A 24,216-nucleotide genomic window follows, 5' to 3' on the forward strand; every position below is an offset into this window, starting at 1 on the left:
AACTAGGCCAAATGGACTTGAAAGGCAAAAGGAGAAATCTTGGAAGGTTTGCATGCACCTCCCAAGTTTGTTCTAAGCTAAATGAACTTCCACTTCCACTCTCTAGGGAAGCTGGACATTGTTTTACCAGGGGAAGTGAAGGACAATGCACCCTGAACTGTGGACTGGACAGGGGCTGCTCATAAACATCCTAAGCACAACTGGGTCATGAGGTTTAACTCTTACTTACTCCTTGTTCAGTAAAATCAGTTTTCATCTCTAGGAATTCAGGTTCTTATCTTTGATAAACATAACAATTTCTGTCTACAGATCACAGGGAGACTCTCAACCCTCCTCTAAGGCAGAACTGAAATTACCAGACACTGGAAGAATCAAGTGTTTTGCTGGGGCTCTGCACATGGGGAGATTTTAACTCATCCACCACAACACAAGGAGCACAAGGGGAGGTTTTTCAAAGGTCAGTGCAGGAGGTGAGAACAGGATACCATTGAGGCCACTGTTTCTGGTTGCTTTGCTTAGGAGGTTTCTGTGGCTCAGAGATTCAGAGATGGCTGCTCTTTGATTCTCAAGTTATCTTGATCTCCACAGATTCCCTGAAAACAGTCACAGTCCAAGCCTTGGAGACTGCTACAATTTCTGTGGCATGGATCCATGATAAAATGGAGATGTTCTGGCCTGAAGTGATTCTGCTGAGACAGCTCCAGACTAAGTGTCCATGAGACTTGTTGGGTCCTTTAGCAAATGTGACTTTTATTGAAACACAGCCAAAAGAGTGATGCATGGTGAACAATACCCTGGGGAACTGTGGGAGAGGCTCCAGGTAAAAAGGCAGAGGGCCTTCTACCTCAAGTGCATTTCATTCCCTGGATTGTTCATAGATGTTATTTTGTGCTCCTGTGACAAACAATTACATTCAATTCATAAGTTATGTTGATTCTTGTTGGAAGGGAGAACATAGCTACAGAAGCCAAACTGGTCCGTATGCCTTGAATCTGGATACTCCCTGCTGCCTGGCTTTCACGCTTTCCCAGATACATGCTACAGTAGTGCCAGGCAATTGTGTTTAAATTGGCCTGTCCTGAGTAAGTTTTTGGAAGGGCTGCTCTGTTAACATTTAGTATGTGCTTACTGATGTTTATTTATATGTGTTTCTGTTCCCAAAAGACCCTTTTGAGACCATTGCTTTCATTGTTTCATTCATTATAAAGTCCACTGAATCTGAAGCAAGGTTGTCTCAGCATCAGACTGCATCTGGCCCATTCTTCTAGGTTCTCAAATCCTGATCCCAGGTACAGCAGATCTGCACAGGTCCACTGAAAAGTCAACAATTTTAATACTTCTTTAAAATGTATATGTAAATTGTGTACCTTCATGTGCATATGTGCATCTTATGTGTGCAGGTGCCCAAGAAGGCCAGAAGAGGGCACCTAATTTCCCAGAACTGGAATGACAGGGGTTGTGAGCAACCTGATGTCAGTGCTGGGAACCAATCAGGCTCTCTGTAAGAATGATGTGTAGCAGCCCCCTTCCCCTTCTCTCTTTCCGCCCTCCATGCGGTCTCTCTCTCTCTCTCTCTCTCTCTCTCTCTCTCTCTCTCTCTCTCTCTCTCTCCCTGTCATCCCCTCTCTCACAATAAAGCTCTAGAAAGGTAAAAAAAATTTTTTTTTAATTAAAAAAAGAATGATGTGCAGCTATGAATGGAAATATCCCCCAGAGGCTCTGGTATTGAATACTTAGTCTCCAGTTGGTGGTACTATTTGGGGAGTTGGAGGAAGACTGTCACTGGATATGAGCTTCAAGGGCTTAAAGCCTCATTCTACTTCCATTTTGTTTTCTCTGCCTTACACTTATAGTTGAGATGTGAGCTCCTCATTCCTGCTCCTGCTGCCTTTCCCTCTACCATGATTGATTCTCACTCCTCTAGAACAGTGGTTCTTAACCTGTGGGCCATGACTCCTTTGAGGGTCCAAGGACACTTTTACAGAAGTCATCTAATACCATCTGAAAACATAGCTATAACTTATTGTTTATAATAATAGCAAAATTATAGTTATGAAGTAGCAATGAAAATAATATATGGTTGGGGTCATAACAACATGAGGAACAGTATTAAAGAATTCCAGAATTAGGAAAGATGAGAACCACTGTCCTGTAACCATAAGCACAAATAAACTCTTCCTTTTATAAGTTCGCTTGGTCATAGTACTCTGTCAAAGTCAAAGAAAGATAACTAATACATACAATAAGTACCTTTACCCAACCTCTGACTGTGTCTGTGAGTCATGTAGAGAGACAGGTCACCATGGCTCTGACATATTGTCAATCTGTTGCTGGAGATCTGAGACTGGAACTATTGAGAAGTACTGAAAGGTAGCAGGTGGACCTCATTGGAAGTTGGTCATGGGGGATGACATGTCCACAGAGGCTATATTTCACCACTTCCTCTATCTTGTTTTTTATTCTTCCTACCCCCCAGGAAGTGAAGAACAGCACCACCCAACACTCATGTCACCATGATATTCTGTCCATAAACACGAAGCAAAGTTACCATAAACCCTCTAAAACAGTGAGTAAAAACAAATCTTTCCTCCCTTGAGTTGTTCTTTGGGGTTTTGATCACAGTTATGTAAAATTTAATAACAGAGCATACGAAGGGCCAGGGCCAGGACCACAGTGCCTGGGGCCCTAGGATAAGGGAGCACCACTGTTTGGTTGAACTGCAAAGTAATGTCTCTATTAAAGAGGGGAAAGGAGACTGAAAGACAAATTTCTGGATAATCAAGGAATTCTGAACTGTGACATAGGTACCTGTTTTCCCATAGTGCATGAGGTGCACAGCATAGAACCAGGGAAACTTCTTTCTGTCTACATTTCCTATTTGTATAATCACTGGGATGACTAATTTTTGTCAACTTGACACAAATCTAGACAGACCTGAGAAGAGGGTATCTCAACTGAGGACCTGCCTTCAACAGATTGGCCTATGGGAATGAATGTTTATGAGGTGTTTTCTTCTTGGTTAACTGATGAAAGACAGCATAAACCACTGTGGGCAGTGACATGCCTGGGCAAATTGGCCTATGCTGTATAAGAGAAGTAGCTGAGCAATTCAGTATGCAAGACTCATCGGTGAACTCTGCTTTGGTCTCTACCACCAGGTTCCTGCCATGTCTTCCCTCATGATGGACTGCAGTTTTTAAGCTAGATAAACTCTCTTACTTGAGTTGGTTTTAGTCCATGTTTTATTGCAGCAACAGAAAACCAAACTATACCAATCACATATATCTCATCATGTGTCTAAATCCATCTTTCTAAGTCCTTTTCCTTGTGGGACTAATTCTGTGATGGTGATGGAGTGGATATCTTTGGCTTATTTTTAAAACACCCACTTTAGGAAACAAACGAGTCTTAATAAGTATTTTCAATCTCAGAAGGCAGAGAATTCTATGTTATTAGACAACTCCCTTTCCTGAAGAGGGAAATAAAGTTTGTCCATTTGTCTTACATGCTTACTAAACCCAGTGTCACATTCAAAGCCCTTCATAAAAGAGTAAGAATTAGTCAACCTGTAGGATCATGTGTTGGCGTTAAGGTCTGAGTTCTGTTTCCCGAACACAAGAAGCTGTTTGAGGACAAGTTGCTTGCAGGTGAAATTGTTGTTTCATATTCATATCTGTGTGGACACAGGAAACATTCACTGTGAGTAACTGAGTTCAATGAGAGCATCTGAAAATTACTGACTCCTGTTCCCCGAAAACATAGCATTCAGAGCCTGTGCAGATACATTTCCACAGAAGTCACTGTTGTCATCATAAATCCTATTGCAGGGCCAGCAAGTTATGTCAGCAGGTAAAGAACTTTCTGCAGAACTCTGATTACCTGAGTTCAATCCATGGAAATCACATAAGGTGGAAGGAGAGGAATGACTCCATAATAGAGTTCTCTGATCTCTATACTTGAACACCTACACACACACATACACACACAAACACACACACACACACAGAGGCAACACACATATAACACACACACACACACACACACACACACACACACACATATATATATATATATATATATATATATATATATATACAAATACACTTGAGAGAGAGAGAAAGCAATCTGTATCATTAGGCTGGACATGTAGTTCTATGTTTAAACTCTAGAACTGCATAAACTGGTGTGGTAACTCATGCCTCTCACCCTACTGCTTGAAAGATGGAGAAAGAAGAATCAGAAGCTCAGGGCCATTTTTATCTAAGAAGCAAGTTTGAGTCCAGTCTGGGCTTCATGAGAGATTGTCTCAAAAAAGAAAGAAAGAAAGAAGGAAAGAAAGAAAGAAAGAAAGAAAGAAAGAAAGAAAGAAAGAAAGAAAGAAAGAAAACAACCTGAATGAATAAAATTAAGTAACTAATATCGTCAAAAGAACTTGATAATCACCAAAAATGTGCCCCTCTTTTACAGTTAGCTCTCAAGTCTCTACATGTAGGTGACATTACTTTCAGATTCTCTAATGTCAATGCTCTGTGATTTTTTTAACTTTATATTTTTATGTATGAGTGCTCTGTATGTATACCTGCATGCCAAGAGGTCATCATATCATTTATAGATTGTTGTGAGCCATCATGTGGTTTCTGAGGACTGAACTCAGGACCTCTGAAAGAGCAGCCAGTGCTCTTAGCCTCTGAGCCATCTCTCCAGCCCCCTCTGTGATTTCTAAATGACTATTTCCTAGAAATAATTGGGGTGAGATAAAGAAAGCAAGAAAAAAAAGAAACACACTAAAGAAGAATTAAGATGATAAAAGCTTTAGAAAGACACAAAAATAACACAACAAATCCAGACACCTGCTCTATGTTCTCTGATCTGTGGTCCTACCCTTCCTTTCTGAGAATTCAAATAATCATTCTCCCATGTGTTCATTAAGTCCAACAGAAGAAAAACAAGAGATGACAGAATCCATCACCTGACAACACTGTACCATGGGAACAAAAGTGCTAATAAACTGTGGTCATTTAACTCGATCAAATCACCAAGGATCAGTTTGTGCTAGAAAGACAATGACAGAGTGCAACAGCAGAGGAGAATGTCTCCAGCTAAGTCCCTCTCCATTGTAGGTATGCTGGATTTATTTCTAAGTATTTCTTAGAAGAAAGAAAACCATAGACTACTGAATTCTGCATGAGTAGGGAGTTATACTTGCCAAAATTCTGATTTCTATGCTGCATAATAATAGTACGGAAGTCAGAATCCCTTTCCCTTAGAACAACTGCCTGGACCTCCCCACAGAGTTGGCAAGGGAAGTGTGGACAAAGCTACATGTCTTTCTATTCATGATCCTATGAGGACAGGTCAGTTTCAAAGAATAATTACCTTTGAGAGAAGGTGGGGAAAACACAATAATAGTCAATTATTTCTTGACATTGATTTGAATAGAATAGAAACTAGAAAATAATTTTTAAATTCAAACCACAAATTTTCAGTTCCCTTTAAAAACAGCTGAGAAGATAAAATACCCTTCATTTAGTTCATTATCCACTAAAAGTTCAGTTGTTCACTCGAGGTCCATTTATTCCCCAAATGAAAATAAAATGGCAGAAAAGAGTTATTAAAAAAAGAGGAAAGTTCATTTTCTCAAAAACAAAGAACTCTAGATATGGGGATGATGTTCAATTGCCACATTGGTACATGGCAAGCACCAACACTGGGGTTTGATCCTGAGCACAAAATAAAACCAGATATGGTGGTCCATGCCAATAGCACCAATATGCAGGAGACAGAGGCAAAAGATCAGAAGTTCATGATTATCCTGAACTACAAAGTGAGCTTGAAGCCACCTTTAGCTAAATGAGACTTTGTTCAAAGGAAAATAAAATAAAAATAAGAGGCTTGTGAGATATCAGATTGCCTCCATGTTTACAGGTGCTTGTGTACAAGCCTGACAACCTAGATTGCATGTCAGGTCCTACAGAGGAGGCAGAGAGAACCTACTCCTGAGAGTTGTTTCCTGACCTCACACAAAAGCACACATACTCCACCACCATAACATATACAAAAAAAATAGATAAAAATAAAAAACTGTAAATAAGAGATTGAAAGTGTGGTCAATTTAAGTTCAATCAAATCTCGAGATTCAGATGAGGATATGAGAATGGCCACCAAATCAGAAGGTAATGGAAATATAACCATCATGCTTCAGGTAGCAACAGGGTATGTTCCAGGCCTCCACTGAAAGCTGCATGATGAGACTCCCACCTCGGGGTCTGGCTGGGCACACAAAGCAACGTCTAAAGTGTGGGTTAAAGTGCACCTAAGGAATAGCTAGATCTTCATACTCATCCTCCATCTCTCCAAGTGGAAATGCTCACAGGCAGGAGAGGAGCCAAACTGGTGCACTGAGGGCACAGAGGACAAAAGGAGGAACACTAGGTTGTAAAACTCCACACACTGAAAAATGATGTTCCCATTCCTTTCTGGATGGTAGTCAGTTTCTACCTCTTTAGCAAGTGCAAAGAATTCCTACCCAGAATCACAAGTTATACACATTTCTAGGATAGCTCAAAATCAGCCAGTCCAGCTTGGTCACCACCCAGTGAAGCTCAATTACCACCCAGTCTAGCTCAGTTACCACCCAGTCCAGTTCAATCACCACCAAGTCCAGCTCAACCATCAGCCAGTCCAGCTCAATCACCACCCAGCCCAGCTCAATAACCTTTTGATTCATCCTACTGAAAAAGACAGAAGACTCCCATTAACCAAGTCTATAGTTGTATACAGAATTTCCAGTTAGCTTTCCATTGTAATTTTCAATTAAATATAAACCAATAACCAAGAGCCATCTATGGGGGACACTCTATTACAGTAAGGCAAAGACAAACAAGAGCTACACTTGAAGGGGCCAGAGACAAAAGAGACAGATGAAGAGAGTCACACAAGAAAAGACACTCAATTCTTAAGCAAACAACAAGATGTTCCCTCAGAGGAGATATTTGTAGTAGAGAGGTGTCCTTGGGTGACAAGCCCATCTAAGAGCCTGATGACAAAGGTAAATCTCAGGAAGTACCTAAGAGAGGCAAAAACATGAAATTAAAAAGATGGCAAGATATGAATGAAATCTAGGATGTCCGTGCTCAAATAGGAGCTGAAGAAGAGTGGGAGACGGAGAAAGTTATCAAGTAGAAAGGAGGAAAAAAAAGTACAAAAACTTCACAAATGTCCTGACTGAAGGCACCTGGTGGGGGTGGCAAAGGTCTTAAACCAGTCATCATCAGTGTCGAACAGTGGAGCCAAAAGAGAAACCAGCCACAGGAGTTAGAACACTAATTCTACTTCCAAAACACATAAACTTTGAGGCAATGGCTCCAAAGGCTGTGGGGAATTTTCCTCTACAGAAAGAAGTGAGGGAGAGTGAAGAGGGAAACAGAGTAGGATGTTCCTTCAGTGAGTATGTAAGAGCAAGAAAGAGGTGAAGCAAGGGAGTTGTGGGGGCTCATCCTTGTAGTACCAATACTTGGAAGCCTGAAACAGGAGGATCACCAAGACTTTGAGGCCAGCCTGAGCTACATAGTACATTCCATGCAAGCCTGGGCTATATAGCAAGACCGTGTCTCAAAAAAGCAAAGCAAAGGGGATTTGGAGAGATGGCTCAGCAGTTAAGAGCACTTGCTACTTTTGAAAAGGATCTGGGTTCATTTTTCCAGTACCTACATGGTAGCAGACAACCATCTCTAGCTCCACTTCCTGGGGAAATTACACCCTTTTGATCTCTGTGGGCCCCAGACACACACATGGTACACATGTAAACGTTTAGGGAAAACACTGACACATATCAAATTGATGAAAGATCTCAAAAACAAAAGGAAAGATAGAAGAAGGAAATAATGAAGAAGAGTAGAGGCAGGAGGAAGAGGAAGAGGAGGGAAGAAGTAGACAAATTCATAAGGAAAAGAATGATGGGGAATTACAAGGAAATGGCACTGAGCTGGCCTAGAGGTTTGCAGTTCAGAGGCAGGTGGAGAACAGCAGACACCAGCGAGAGGCATGCCCGGACAACAGTGCAGCCCTGACCTGTTCTGAGGGATGTTCACCCTGCCAGCCAGTGAGTACTAGTGAGACAGTAAGAGACTCAAAGAGTCAATCTAATGGGGACATGGGTTTAGTATTCAATATAGATAAAGAATTGAGCTCCATAACAAAGAATCGCATGATCCTATGGTGGAAAGCATTATTTCGTATATAATTAAAGGTTAAAGTATTAAAAACAAACACGACTCACAGGCAAAAAGAAGGAACTGAAAACTTTCCACAGAAAGCAGAAAAGGGGGTGGGATAAAAGATAACATAATTTCATCTTTATAATATTCTGTATAGAACACTTTGGTAAACATGAAAATAAAAATCAGACTTGGCATTAGTCTATATCTTGATGACTCATGATTATGTCACACTGCAGACCACTTGTAACTGTAGGGTCTGAACAGACCTGATGAAAGATTCAGGACAATATTTGGTAGATTCAGAGAATCTATTCAGGTGTCTCAACTTCATAAAAGCAATGTCTCAAACTCCCACTTCACAATGGACAAGATGGAACCTGAAATGGACCAAGGCTACAAGATTCACAGATCACACCAGCAGAGTGGAGAATATATCTTCTAATTTCCATATTAGCATCCTGTAGTTTAGAGGAAACAATGCTCCTCCCAGAGATGAAATTCTGAACTTCATTTCCTATAGGGAAAGGTTGAACCTAAAATATTACCAAAGAATAGAATACTCACCGGTCCATCAAGAAATGAGGTAGTGATATTAAGAAACACCCTAGGCTCATAACTGCACATCCAACACCAATCACGATAGGTCTGTGCAGTTTTGTTCCAAAATAACTCACAAATATAATCAACAAAAGGTTTCCTAGGAGAGGGGAATGAGAATGTTTGTTTCAGTAAAGTAATAGCAGATCTTAGTCAACAGCCTCATCAGCATTTAGACTCTATGGTTCATTATTTAAATAACTATTTAAGGATACAGGGATGGGTGTTTGGAAAGTTTGGGTGAACATTCCCTGACCAACTATGACCCTGATGGAAGGTTTTCCTTCATTCTGGAGAATATTAAGGGCTCTTTTCAGAATTATCCAGCCCTTGGGAATGGATACAAAAGCAGGTGTCAGCCTGCATCTCACCTCTGACCTCTCCTCTCATGTCTGCTCTATGCAGAGTCAAATGGATTCATGTTTTTTTTTGTTTGTTTGGTTGGTTGGTTTTTAGTTTTTCGAGACAGGGTTTCAATGTGTAGCTTTGCGCATTTCCTGGAACTCACTTGGTAGCCCAGGCTGGCCTCGAACTCACAGAGATCCGCCTGGTTCTGCCTCCCGAGTGCTGGGATTAAAGGCGTGCGTCACCACCACCCGGCTGGATTCATGTTTTTAACTTGCTATTTAAAAACCCCTTGATACTCAACATGGCCAGGCTGGATGTCTGCTGTCACATCTTTCCTTAGACCAGGAAATACTGTTAACAGAGAGAAAGTCAGAGTCCGAATCCTCCAACTGGGACTTAGGCCTAGATTGCAGGAGTCAAAAAGTCAAACCAAAAATTCATCTGTGGTTTAAGAGAAAGTTTAGGATTAAATAAACTCATTAGGAAGCCCCATTGTGACAGAGAGGCCTTTGATGAAGATGTTAAGAGATGAAAGAACCAGTGTGGACTGGTGGCACAGACCAGCCATCCCCAGTTACAGGGAGGATAAGAGAAGACTACAAGATCAAAGTCAGCCTGGGCTACAGAGTGAGTGCAAGACCAGCCTTGCATCTTACTGAGAACTTCCTCAAAATAAAAGGTAAATAAAGGGGCTGTGGATAGAGTGGTAGAATGTTTGCCTTATGTGTGGGAGGCCCTAGGCCCAATCATCAACATTATGCTCATTAAAAAAAAAAGATTTATTCAAATCAGAGAACCCAAAATATCAGTAAGTTCTCCACAAGGCACTAATTGTTAGTTTGATGAAGAAATTTACTATGTTCCTACTATACATAAAGGATAGATCAGAAAACTCAAACATACTTCTTTGATGACATAGCAAATCTCTAAGTGATCTCAAATATTTGAGAGATATTTAAAGACTTTGTTCTTCTTCCAATTCTATTTCTCTCTAGTCTGCTATCTAAGTAAAAGAGATGTTGATTTATTTTGGATGGGGGTGTGTCCCATATCTATATCCTTATTACCCTTATAGCAGCTTCTCTGTTTCCAAAGTCTCTGTCACTGAGGTCATCATGCAGAAGGTAATGTCCCAGAACACCCACTGGTTGAACTTCCTGTGCCTCTTTCTAGTCTATAGCTGTACCCTCCTGAACACACTGGATCTTGTCTGAAATCTCTACTGGGCAAGAGAAAAGGCATTCTTCCACCATCCCATAACACTAGGCTGACTTTGTCTCCACACAAACCATTTGATGGTTTACCTTCTATACAAATCCCCCCTTCACATTTACCTCTCCATTTCCCCATCTAGAAAACCTTTCCTCCTTTAGGATACTGTCTTTCCAAGCACAGTGTGTCCCATAGAATAACCAATGGGCTGCACTTGCTGTATCTAACACATCTAACAGTACATGACTGAATTTGTGAAAGGTCTATGGAAGGCGTTCATCCTGGCTGCACTGTGAAGGCCAAGGACACAGGGGACAGAGCAAGCACTAAGGAGATTGATCCTGGAGACAGGATGAAGCATCCTCAGTGTGGGCTAGCTACTTCACCAACCTGATTTTCTTTGCTTTTTTCAATAAATACATTAAAGGCAATTTCACCTTGAAAGAAGTAAAAACTGTGATTAAACTAGAGATGAGAGGCACCGAGATCTCAAGGTCACTTTGTCTGAAGAGGGCATCTTTTCCTCCTTCACCCTTTGTAATCTCATATCCCAGTTCATTACACAAGTTCATTCACTCCTCTTAGCCATCGTGTCTGGCACAACTCAAACACAGGAAAGCACCCTCATCTTACAAGTGACTGGGAGTGGAGAGCTGCCAACCTCACAGACACAGTGGGGAAGAGAAACACTTGCTCTCTTCTTCAGAACACAAGTTCCTCCAGACCCCCACAGCAGCCTTGTAAAATGCCAAGAAAAAGTGTTTAGTGTCTCTTTGAGTTAGCAAGTGATAGAACTAAATATTAATTCTCTAAATCTCTGCCACTTGTCAGAAAAAAGAAACCATGTCAGGATTTGTGGCAAAAATTGGGTACCATCATGGGAATATTTGAATAAGTATTTTCTTCACACCCAAATAAACCCAGGTCAATCATATCAGGAAGGATGTAACTCAGTCATACCAAATAGTCTACTGCAGGAAATAAGGAGAGAATATCAATATATAACAATAATAACAATAAGTAAACGTGAAAATAACTCACCAATCTCAAAGCTCCCATTGATAAATCCAACTGTAGATGTTGGGATATCAAATTGTCTCTCTATTTGTGTGAGCATGGAATTCATATAAGTTCCTGATAGTGATTTGGATACAAATGCCCATGTTAATGCCAACAGAAACATCTAGGAAGAAAAATATTTAAGAAAAAGTAAGGGCTTTGTTTCCCAAATATATATCTTCTATCTGTTGACAAAACAGTGTTGTGGGATATCTGAATACTGTGTGAAGGTGTATGGCTGTGATTGGGGTAATAAAAAGTTGAATAGCCAATAGCTACGCAGGAGGTATGGGAGAAAAGAAGGAGAATCTAGGTGCCTGGGAGATGCCAGGAGACTCAGAGAGCAAATAGGAGGTGGGAGATCAAAGAGAGGTAACACCATGTAATAGAATATAGATTAACAAAGATGGCTTAATTTAACTAATAAAAACTAGTTAGGAACAAGCCTTAGCTGTAGGACAAGTTTTCATAATTACTAAGAAGTCTCTGTGTCATTATATGGATGCAGGCTAGTGGAACAGAAAAAGACTCCTTACAAAACAGCCTCTACCATGAGATGGAAGATTGTATTCAACATAAACAGTCCTTGAACAAGCAAGAAACTTTAAAGTGTAATCTCTCCTTGGTCATGGTGTCCTAACTCTGGAAAAACAGAGTTAGAATAGCTGGTTAGCAGTGGTGAGTTTTGTAGGTGGGTATAGTTTTGCTCATGTATCAGTGTATCTTATTCATACAGAAAGACATGGAGTTATTCTGTGTAAGACACAGCTATTGATGGGTCTTCAGCACTATACTGTTATCTGCAGGACAAGTGTTGTCCACTTTAAGGAAGGGAAATAACAGAGCACAGAATTACACCATGGCATTTTGTCTGCAGCAAGCCTACTCTGTTCTATCTGCAGGAATGACAGGTTTCTGGATTTCCCTGGCCAAGTCAACATTTTGTCCTCTTTATCTGCATTCTTGAGAACAACAAGTTACATTCTTACTATGGGAGGCAGCACGACCTGTTTTATTTTTCTTCCTGTGGCAATATGCCCTATAACCCTTTATCCCAGTAGTCCAAGTGGTGTTCATGGCATGTAAACCCAGGTCAGAACATTTTGGGGGGTCTCAGGTGCAGGATGAAATGTGGTTGTGTCCTTATACGACTCCTCACTACCTGCCTGTTACTAATGAACTCTTAAATGATGTAGTAAATGAGCTTCCTGTTTCCCTCAACTTATCTTCCAGCAGCTGGTTGAAGGCAAATATCATCAATCCAGCTTCTGTGTACTATCAAAAGTCTAGATCTGAAATAATAGGCAGGTCATACTATGTTAGATTAGTTATTAGTGCTTTTAAGTTTATTGTCACCAGTATCAATTAATTTGGATAAATGAGAACAGAAATAAATGTTAAAAAACAAAAAAAATTGAGAAGCATGAACACCAACTTCAGTATAGCTCAAAAGTACTCTGTGATTGTAAGAAAGTGTAACTCCAGCTCTAGAAGTTTGTCTTCTAACGCCAAATGCCATTTGAAGAGTTCTCTCTTCCCCCTACAAATCTTTCAGAGGATATGATTGATACTTGATAATTTTCACATGGGTTTTATAACCTATGTTTAAAAGCAAGGTCTATCAAATTAAAAGTATCAGGCTTGGGGAGATAGCTTATTTGATTTGTGTTTTTGAAGAAGAAAGCTAAGCAGGGAGTGAGCACACTGCACTTTTCTCTAGAGCATTAGATCCTGGGCAGAAAGTGAATGAAACCTGTGTCTATGCTGGTTCAGGCCCACTGCTACATAACATCTGAATTTATAAAGCTAATCATGCTGATTGTTCGCCTCCGCACTCTAGAGTCTGAAGCAAACTCCTTTGGAGCTGTCTTTTTATTTCCTGAGGGAGTTCTCTTTTTTCTCTTTTTTCTTTCATTTTTTTTCTTTGTGTATATATGTGCATGTTAGTGTAGGATGAGTTTATTAGTGTACATGCACATGGGGAGACAGAAGACACCCACAAGTATAATTCCTCAAGTTTCATCCATTTTTTTTAAATAACAGGGACTCTCACCTGCCTGGAATTCACCCAGCAGAAAAGCCTTGCTTGTCCATGTGCACCAAGCATCTGCTGACTCCATGTCCCACACTGAGATTGTAGTTAGAGTCACCACGCCTAGCTTCTGTGTAGGCTTGGCAACTGAACTCAGTTCTCCTGCTTCTAAGGCCAGTCACTTTACTGATCAAGACATCTCCTCACTTCCTTGAGAAATTTCCCCGTTTTTCTTCAATAAATTTTATTGATTAAATTTGCTGTTTGGTGATTTAATACATATATGATATCATCTGATTATTACTTTCTTCCTCTCTTCTCCCCATCCCTACCAGTACTTTTCCAAGGTTCATGAGTTTGGGTTTAGATTTTTGTTGTTGTTGTTGTTATTTCATGTAACTTAACTGGGCCATCTGCATGTAAAAACACTTTCCAGGGCTGAGTCTGAGGCCTCCATCTCTTTTACATTAATGTATGGAGTCCTCTACACATGACTAAGGTAAAAGAGCTTGTGATGGAATGACTGAGCAGGCAGCAGCTTAGAGAAGAACCTGTGAGGGACTCTGCAGAGACTAGACCAGTGCTCAGATTCCTTGGGTTAATACAAATTCACGTTTGGTGATGTGAAGATGTATTGGAACTACAAGAAGGACAATTATGTCTAAAATACTGAAAACCAGCAAAACAGTGAACAGAGTGGACATTTTTCTTACAAAACAATGATTGTAGTATTGCCAAAGCTTGAAGAAAATATTAGTCTGACTAGGTCATGAAGTCATCTTTGCATATCATTCAACAGAGTACTTCTGTTGGGGAACTGTTACCCAGATGTGACCCTTGACCTTCTGTTAGGAACTCCAGAGGGCTGAGCATTGGGCTTCTGACTACTGTCCTTAGACTAATTCCAGCACAGTATGATACACACCTAAAACTTTTTAGATCTCCTCCTCTTTAAGACCCTCTAACTCAGTGGTTCTTGATCTTCCTGCTGCTGCACATTTAAATACAGTTCCTCCTGTCATGTTGACTCCAATTACAAAATTATTTTATTTGCTACTTCATAACTGTAATTTTCCTACTGTTATGAATTGTAATGTAGATATCTGATATGCAGTATATCTGATATGTGACCCCTTGCGAAAGGGTCATTTGATTCCAAAGGCATGGTAACAGACAGTTTGAGAACCACTGCTCTAAAGCATTCTTACTAAGTTTCCCAGATTATCCTGGTTAGACATCTCTCATTATAAAACCAACTTCTTTAAGGCAAGAAATTAACAACAAATTGGGTAAAATGACTTTTGTGTTGGAAAACTTCATGTAATCTGAGCAATGTTACAAGGACTATCAAAGTTTACTCAAAAGACTTAAAAGACTCATGCACATACACATGCATATAAGCAGACAATCCATACCTTGATCTTGGAAAAACATCTCACTCCATGAGTCACAACCCTGTTCTCAGGTTCTGCCATATTGTTCTTCTGATTCTTCCCAGATGTCTATGCTTTAAAAGTCTTACTGCTGTCTTTGCAAGAAAACAGACAGTTGTTAATTAAATTATTTACTAAATTGTAACAAGTCATTAAAAAAAAAAAACCTCTCAGGACTGGAATATATCTTTTTAAAAAATATTTTTAAAAATAATTCTGCTGTGGATATCGCTCTGTGTAAATAAAGTTCTGATTGGCCAGTGGCCAGGCAGGAAGTATAGGCGGGACAAGAGAGTAGAGAATTCTGGGATGTAGAAGGCTGGGGAGAGACACCTCCAGCCGCCGCCATGAAAAGCAACATGTAAAGACACTGGTAAGCCGCAAGCCATGTGGCAAAGTGTAGACTAACAGAAATGGGTTAATTTAAGATAGAAAAGGTAGATAACAAGCAGCCTGCCACGGCCATACAGTTTGTAAGCAATATAAGTCTCTGTGTGCTTTCTTGGTTGGGTCTGAGCGACTGTGGGACTGGCGGGTGAGAGAGATTTGTCCTGACTGTGGGCCAGGCAGGAAAACTCTAACTACATAATTCTTTATTGATTCTTTGGCAGTTTCACATCATGCACCTTAATCTCACTCACCTCCCAGTCACTCTGTATCTGCCTATCAACCCTGCAGCATGCCCCCCCAAAATTAATTTAAAAAATCATCACGCCTCCATCTTTCTAACACCTCTTCATTCATCCTAATGGCATCAGGAACTGTGGTAGGTCATTCAGTATACTCTTTTGTCCAATCAGTCCCACCCACAAAATGTTCATGGTTTTTTTTTTGGGGGGGGGTGTTTTTATTTTTTATTTATTTTTTGTGTCTTAAACATCATGCCTCATGATCCCACCCATCTCCTTCCCCACACCAAAATAAAATATAAGGGAAAAAGATATATAAGGGAAGAGACAAAGAAGGGGGAAATCTTGCTGTGGAAGCTGCAGTGTGACAAGATGAATCACAAAGTAAACTGCTTATCCATATATATTTAGATGCAGAATTTATCAGAAAGAATCATTTGTCTGGTTAACTGGCCCATGGTCTCCGTTGCACCATTGATGATGGTCCCTCACTGGAACTCTTCCATGACATCCTGTTGCTGCCCTGCATGTGGCAATCCTGCATCCCTGAGTCCACAGGACTAACACCCTCACTCCCTACCCCTCATGATCCAGCAGATCACAGATGGAGTAAATGTTGGGGTTGGTGAGCATATAACCCTGGTTCTGGGCCTGTGTGGTTGCAGGGTTGGTCAGTCTGCCAGCTCTCCCCTGTCTTTGTTACCATCTAAAGACGTGAAAAAGGTGAGGAATGGGATGAGGTGTTCATTATTTTCAATAAAACATTGGTCTTGTTCAAGGCCTCTGGCACACCATTGTCACTGGACCCTCCCTGAAACTCCTCTCAAATATCCTGCTAATGTCCCAAGACATGGGGAACCTTCATTTATTGTTCTGCAGGACCAGTCTTTACACATACTCTAGCAGGTCATAGAGGTCATACAAAGGTAGATATTATGATAGGCCAGCCAAGGCCCAAGATGTTGGTCTGGGTGGTAGCTGAGCTGGTCCTCACCACTGGGACTGCCACCTTCAGGCAAAGGGCAAATCCAGCTCTTCCAGGCCCATGGTGAAAAATGGGGCCATCTCTCCCAAGTGTTGGGGGTGGGGGAGGGACATCTCTTTCATGGGGGGATAGGACCAGCTCTCCTGCTGCAGTGTCCAGAAGTGGCTGGACCAGCTATCCAGGACCAAAAGCAAATTAGAAGGGAAGGGTTTACTTTTGCTCATAGTTCTATATCACAGTTCATCAGCCAGGGAGGTCAGGACTGAACCCACAGCAGCAACCTGGATGCAGGGCAGATGCAGAGGCTATGGAGGTATGCTGCCTCCTGCTTTGTTCCCCAGGGCTTGCTCATCCTGCTTTCTTATACAGCCAGACCTGCCTGCCAGGATGGCCCCAGCCACAGTGAGCTGGGCTCTCCCACATCAGCCATCAATCAAGAAATGCACCACAGGCTAGACCATCAGTCAATATCCTGGGACATTTTCTCAGTTGAGATTCCCTCTTCCCAAATGACCCTAGCCTGTGTCACGTTGATATAAAACTTTCCAGTCCAGCTGTGGAAGTTATGCAATAGGTAACACGTTTGTTTCCTAAACTTGAGGATCTCAATTTGAATTCTTAACAACCAAGTAAAAACCAGAACTTTCTCTGCACCTGCCTGTAACCCCAACACTGGGAGGACCCAGACATCAGGATCACTCCAGTGTGCCAACTTGGCACTCTAACCAAATGAATAACCAAAAAGTCCAGTGAAGAAACTCCATTATAAAACCTAAAGTGGAGCATTCTAGAGGAAGACACTCATCACTGACTTGTGGCCATCATAATATGCATACCTGTTTATGTGCACTTGCACCTGCACACATACGTATATATACACACAAACCTATATGTTGCACGAATCTTAAACAGGTCTTATTAATAAAATCAAACCTGAAGCCAGTTATTGGGGTGAGCGCTGGAAGATCAGAGAAGCAGAACAAGCCACAGCTTCCTCACCTTACCAATTCCTCAGCTGATCATGTTTCCTCAGACAGGAAGCCTCTGAGTCCTCATCCAAATGGATCTCAGCTGAACTGCTGCTAAAAGCCTAAAAGCTTAACCAGGCTCTAGTTCCTGGTCTTCATGCATTATATACCTTTCTGCTTTTGGGGATTAAAGGCTCACTTCCTAGGATTAAAGGCGTAAGTCACCATGCCTGGCTGTTTCCAGTGTGGCTTTAAACACACAGAGATCTGGATGAATCTCTGCCTCCCAAGTGATAGGATTAAAGGTGGGTGTGCCACCATTTTCTGGCCTCTGGATCTAATGGCTGTTCTGTTCTCTGACCCCAGATAAGTTTATTAGGATGCACAATATTTTGGGGAACATAATATTACCACACCTATATATACATATTCACTGCATGCACACACACACACACACACACACACACACACACACACACACACACGAAAAGAAAAAGAAAAAAAATAATGAAATGTGCTCCAACAAATAAAGCTTGCCTGGAAATCAGAGTGCAGAGCTAGCCACTAGAGGCAAAGCAGTGGTGGCACACGCCTTTAATCCCAGCATTTGGGAGGAGGAAACAGGAAGTGATATGGCTGGGTGGAGAGACGAAGTGATTAGATGAGGTGCAGATAGGAGCTCCCCCTTTTTGTCTGAGGATTCAGTAGAAGTAGAGTCTCTCAAGTGGCTGGCTGCTTTGCTTCTCTGATCTTTCAGCATTTACCCCAATATCTGACTTCAGGCTTTTATTATTAAGATCAATTAGAACTTGTGATACTTCTGGTGTCCAACTTGTGGAGCATGAATTCATGAAAAAAGCTGCTTGCCTGTGGCTTTGTAGCCATCAGCACAGGCTGAAACTGCATGAGGTGAGAGGCACTACCCCAACAGCTAAGTTTCTGTTGTAGCCTATCTGCAGCAAATGCAATAGGCTTTTGGGCTCCAAAAACCATAGGATTTAGCTGCTTTTGCACTTTACCCACATGCAGATGGCTGGCTCTTTGGCTTCTTCTCTCCTGGTGGGTTGTAGGCTCTCCCTGGAACCACACTATGGGCTGCTACCATACTAGGTAGCTGCCTTGTAACCTGTCCTAGTTTCTAATGTTCTACACAGAAGCATTCAGCTTCACATTTGAATCATCACTCTCAGCAGATTTGGTGAGACAATTGGGAATTCTTAAAGGGGGAATTAATTAAAAGAGAAAGTTTTTTCCCCACATTAAAAAATGGGAAACACTATTATAATGGAGGGAGTTAGGTCTGGACAGTTTGAAAATGGAACAATTAAATGAGAGGGTAATTAATTCAGATGGGATTTATGTAATGTCAATTATAAATATTATCTGTTTGTTATTTTTGTTTATCACTAAAAATTTGGTTAATATGAGTGCTAAGACACAAGTTTTAGAAAAGTGTACTAAAACAGATCATAGAGATATTCAGACCCAGACAGAGGAATTTAAAGGAGAACCAATCTCAGCATTGCATTATAAGGATAGAGAGGAATAGCCTAAGGTTTTCTAACAGCCAACCTTAATTTATCCTGTAACCTTATAGGAACTGCCAAATGATAGATATCCTCAAGGCTATGTAATTACTGAATGGACTCCTGTTCAAATGTTAGATTTGAGGAGATTCAAAGAAGTGATAGTCTCATAAGGTATACATTCATCATTTGTGAAGCAGATTTTAAACTCATAGTCAACTTGTAATATAACTATCACTGAAGACTAGAAAGATTTGGTTACAGCAGCTGTGGAGGCTGGTCCTCAATTACAATGGAGGATGTGGTCAACAATGAAGAAGGGCTAGAGGTTTGAAAATCTTCAAAGACCAACTTCATGGAGAAGGAGATTATGCTAATGTAGGAAGGCAATCCCTATATGACGACTACACCCTGGCTTTATGCCATACAGCAGCCTTGAATGCTTGGGACAGAATTGAAGAAGGAAAGAAAATCGAGTTATTTACTAAAGTTATACAGGGCCCAAAAAAAACCTTCACTGATTTCTTTTTTCTTAAGTATTTTTATTAAGAAAATTTCTATTCATTTTACATACCAACCACAGATCCTCTCCCCTCTCTCCCCCAACTCCCCAGCCTTTCCCCCTATCCCAACCACTACTCCCACCTCCCCAAAGGCAAGGCCTCCCATGGGGAGTCAGTAGAGCCTGATACACCCAGTTGAGGCAGGACCAAGCCCCTCCCCCTGCACCAAGACTGTGTAAGTTGTTCCACCATAAGCAGTGGGTTCCAAAAAGCCCATTCATGTCCTAGGAATGGATCCTGATCCCACTGCCGGGCGGGGGGGGGGGGGGGACTTAAGCAGATCAAGCTACCATAGAGCTTTCATCTAGTAAATTATATAAGCATATGCAGAGATCCACAGCGAAGCCCCAGGCCCAGCTCTAGAAGTCTGGTCCCAAGAGAGAGAAGAGGGATTCTATGAGCAAGAGGCATCAAGATCATAATGGAGAAATGTACAGAGACAACCAAACCAAACTAGTGGGAACTCATGAATTGTGGACCAATAGCTGTGGACCCTCCATGGAACTGAACTGGGTCATCTGCATAGGCAAAACTTGACTTCAACAGTAAATAGAATAATATCAAATTCAGAAGTTGGACAAATAATAATTGAATCTCTGGCTTTTGAAAATGCTAATGCACAATGTAAAAGGGTAATTAGGCCATTAAAGGCAAGATCAGCACCCTTAGAGGAATGGATCTGAGATACAATCAATATTGAATCTCATAACCATGATGATTCTTGGATAGGAGAGGTGATTTCCAGAGGTTTGAAGAAATACCAAAATGCCAGGTGTTTCAACTGCAGTAAACAAATCATCTAAGAAGGAATTGTAAACAGGGCATTCCAAGAAGCAAGATTTTTTTTCTAAGAATAATCCCAACAGAATGCCCCTCCCTTTTGGAGTATACAAAAGTTATGGCAAAGGCAGACATTGAACTAACAAATGTGGATCAATAAGGCATAAACAGGGTAACCTTTTGCCTTTGGGAAATGCCTTGGAGGCCTCTCATAGACCCCCATGTCAAATTCAGTTTAGTCATTTCCTGTCATCATGAAGGAAACTTCTTCCCAGAGCAATTAAAGAACCCAATGCATGTTGGAAAAAAACATACTGCTGATAGAACAGCTATAGAAGACAGAACAAAAATTCAGGAGAAACCATAAAGCAAATATTTTGGCAAACTTCTATAAATTAACAAAGACCAAAATTAAAAATACAAACAAATGACATCATCATTGAAGGTCTTGTAGACACAGATGCAGATGTAACAATACTTGCACCACAATCTTGGCATCCAAACTGGCCTCTTCAGGAGGTAAATGTTCAGCATTTAGGGATTGGAACATTATCTCAGCTAAAACAGAGCACAATATGGGTCAAATGTACAGGGCCAGAAGAACAGAGAGGAAAATTAAAGCCATATATGACTAACATAGCAAGGAATTTATGGGGATGTGACTTGTTACAGCAATGGAATACTCAGATTAACATTCCTCCAATCTCAGAAACAAACCATAAATTAACAGATGTTTCTGGGAAAAATATTAGAATATAAAGAACAGTCACCAAAGATTCAGGTTGTATGAGAACAGGGCACAACAGCTGCTGATCTTTCAAAAGCACCAACAGCTCTACCTTTAAAATGTTTAACAGACAAACTTGTATGATTTGAGCAATGGCCTTCAACATCAGAGAAACTACAGGCCTTAGAACAGCTGGTGTAGGAGAAGCTAAATGATCAGCATAGTGAAGAATCAGCCAGTTCTTAGAATTCTCCTGTATTTTTATTAAAAAAGAAATCTGGAAAATGGAGAATGGCAGCAGATCTAAGAGCTGTTAACAATGTGATTCAGCCAATGGCCTCTCTACAGTCTGGAATTCCTTTGCTTTCTCTGTTACCTAAAGGATTGCCTCTTATAGTTATTGATTTAAATGACTGTTTCTTCACTATACCTTTACAAAAAAAAAAAAAAAAAAAAAAAGACAGAAAAATTTGCCTTCATGGTGCCTACTTATAATAATTCTCAGCCTGTTAAGAGATATTAATGGAGGGTTTTCCCACAGGGAGTGTTAAATAGCCCCACTCTGTGCCAATATTTTGTAAGTCAACCATTGGAAATGATACTTACACAATTTCCTCAATCTATTAATTATTTAGGATATAAAATAGGTCTACAAAAAATTAGACACCAAGTCCAATTGTCAAGAAAGAGGAGGGACTGTAAGAGCATGAATTGTTGAGACCAAGATTGGAAAAGCACAGGGAGAAATAGACAAACAAATGGAAGCACATAAATTATGAACCAAAGGCTGTGGAGCCCCCAGCTGGATCAGGCCCTCCGGATAAGTGAAACAATTGAATAGCTTGAACTGTTTGGGAGGCATCCAGGCAGTGGGACCCAGACCTTTCTTTGGTGTATGAGCTGCCTGTTTGGAGCCTGGGGCTTACACAGGGACACTTTGCTCAGCCTGGAGGGAGGGGACTGGACCTGCCTGTACTGAATCCACCAGGTTTAAACGAATCCCCAGGGGAGTCTTGGCCCTGGAGGAGATGGAAATGGAGGGGAAGGGATGGGGGGGGGGGGGGGATGGAAGCAGGAGTGGGGAGGATGGGGGAACCCATGGCTGATGTATGAAGTTGAAACACAAATATAATAATAAAATATATATATATATATATTTAAAATCTTCCTAACATAGAATCTGCCTTATTTTTCTAGAGGCAAATTGTAATACTATTTCTATGAGATAATTCATTGTTAATTTACATTCATTAGAATATTTCATGAGTTATTTTATAGCACTAATTTCATTGATTTATTATTCTATTAATTGATAGTCATATCTTTTCTAAACTAGAAAGTTTTCTAAATATCCTTATAGCATTTTACATTTTATGGTAATTTATTCAGCTTTTACTCTTTGAGCTATAATTATTATATTATAGTATCTTAATCCAAATGCTTTGTTTTTCATTCTTTAGCTTTGATTCAGTATATTTTCTAGTTTATACATTTTCATATAATTTCCTTTTGTAATCACTTTGAAAAACTAAAGAAAATAAATTTAAAATTGCCTCAAAAAAATTAGACACCAAAAGGTGCAAATTAGTAGAGATCAATTGCAAACTCTTAATGACTTTCAAAGATTGCTAGGAGACATTTCCCATCTACAGCCCACTATTGGAGTAGAAAATCAAGAACTGAGTAATTTGTTCAAAACCTTAAATGGTGACAAGGACTTAAATAGTCCAAGAGAATTAACAACTGAAACTGAGAGAGAATTGGCTTTTGTAGAAAAGAAATTTTACAGGATGCACATGTGGATCGCTTGGATACAGAGCTTGGTTACATTCTGGTTATTTTACCTTCTACTCATTCCCCTACAGGAGTATTAATTCAGAGGGAAGATATTAATTAGAATGGATCTTTTTACCAATAAACAAAATAAAACATTAAAAATTTATTTGGAAAAGGTCTCTGAGTTGACCCTAAAAGGAAAATTGAGACTTCATCAATTAGCAGGAATAGACCCAGCAGAAATTGTAGGACCTTTTACTAATGATGAAACTGACAAATTATGGGCATAAAATGAACATTGGCAAAAAGCTTGCAGTAATTTTGGGGGAGAGGTTAACAACAAATATCCCCAAAGCAAAAGAATTCAATTTATAAGAAGTAGTAACTGGATCTTCCTCCCATTGTATGAGGTACACCAATATCTGGAGCCCCTAAATTCTATATTGATGCAAATGAATCAGGAAAGGCAGGTTAAAAACAGAAAATTTAAGTAATGTGATTCAAAGCCCTTATAATTCCATCCAAAAGTTAGATTTATATGCTATTCTGATGGTATTAATGGATTTTACAGAACTTCTTAACATAGTTATTGACCCTAAGTATGCAGAAAGAGTTGTTTTATACCTTGAAATGGCTAAATTTATCCCTGATGAATCAGAATTAACTTCACTATTTGTTTAGTTACAAGAAGTAATCAGGGAAAGGAATGATCCCTTATATACAACACACATTCAGTCCCATACAGGTCTGCCAGGCCCTCTAGCACAAGATAATAAAGAAATTAATCAACTACTGATAGGAAATGTGCCACAGGCCTCAGAATTTCATTTAAAAAACACCATGTGAATAGCAAGGGTTTGAAAAAGGATTTTTCCATAACCTGGCAACAAGCCAAGAAAATTATAAGTAAATGTCTTACTTGTTATTTACACAACCATACTCCACTACCTACAGGAAGTAACCCAAAAGGTAATCAAAGGAATGAAATTTGGCAGATGGATGTGTTTCATTTTGTAGAATTTGGAAAATTAATATATGTACACCACACCCTTGATGCCTATTTAGTATTTCAATTGGCAACTGATTTGAGTTCTGAAAAGGCTGATTCTGTAATCACTCATTTCCTAGAAGTTATGGCCATCATGGGTATACCTGCACAAATTAAAACTGACAATGCTCCAGCATATGTCTCTGGTGAAATGAAATAGTATTTTTGCTTTTTACAATATAAAGCATATTACAGGTATACCACATTATCCTATAGGCCAAGCAGTCATACAAAGATCAAATCAAACTCCTAAGTATATTCTAAATAAACAGAAAGTGGTAGCAAAAACCCTAAGAAATAGATTACATAATGCT

General features: G+C 40.2%; 1 protein-coding gene across 6 annotated transcripts in view; it reads right to left on the reverse strand.

The window, feature by feature from the left end:
• The window catches only part of LOC118579404 (solute carrier organic anion transporter family member 1A5), a 94,957-nt gene that overhangs the window by 25,468 nt on the left and 45,273 nt on the right, over positions 1-24,216 (reverse strand). For 5 of the 6 annotated variants that reach the window (XM_036180652.1, XM_036180653.1, XM_036180657.1 and 2 more), the window contains 4 exons: positions 14,883-14,991; positions 11,418-11,559; positions 8,784-8,916; positions 3,567-3,673 (listed from right to left, as the gene is read on the reverse strand). In XM_036180652.1, coding sequence (XP_036036545.1) covers positions 3,567-3,673; positions 8,784-8,916; positions 11,418-11,559; positions 14,883-14,942 — 442 coding nt within the window. In that variant the 5' untranslated portion in view covers positions 14,943-14,991. Of the gene's footprint in view, positions 1-3,566; positions 3,674-8,783; positions 8,917-11,417; positions 11,560-14,882; positions 14,996-24,216 lie in introns of all 6 variants that reach the window. The other variant, XM_036180655.1, reaches the window with a different exon arrangement.

This window comes from Onychomys torridus, chromosome 3 (assembly GCF_903995425.1).
Source record: "Onychomys torridus chromosome 3, mOncTor1.1, whole genome shotgun sequence".
Lineage (NCBI taxonomy): Eukaryota > Metazoa > Chordata > Mammalia > Rodentia > Cricetidae > Onychomys > Onychomys torridus.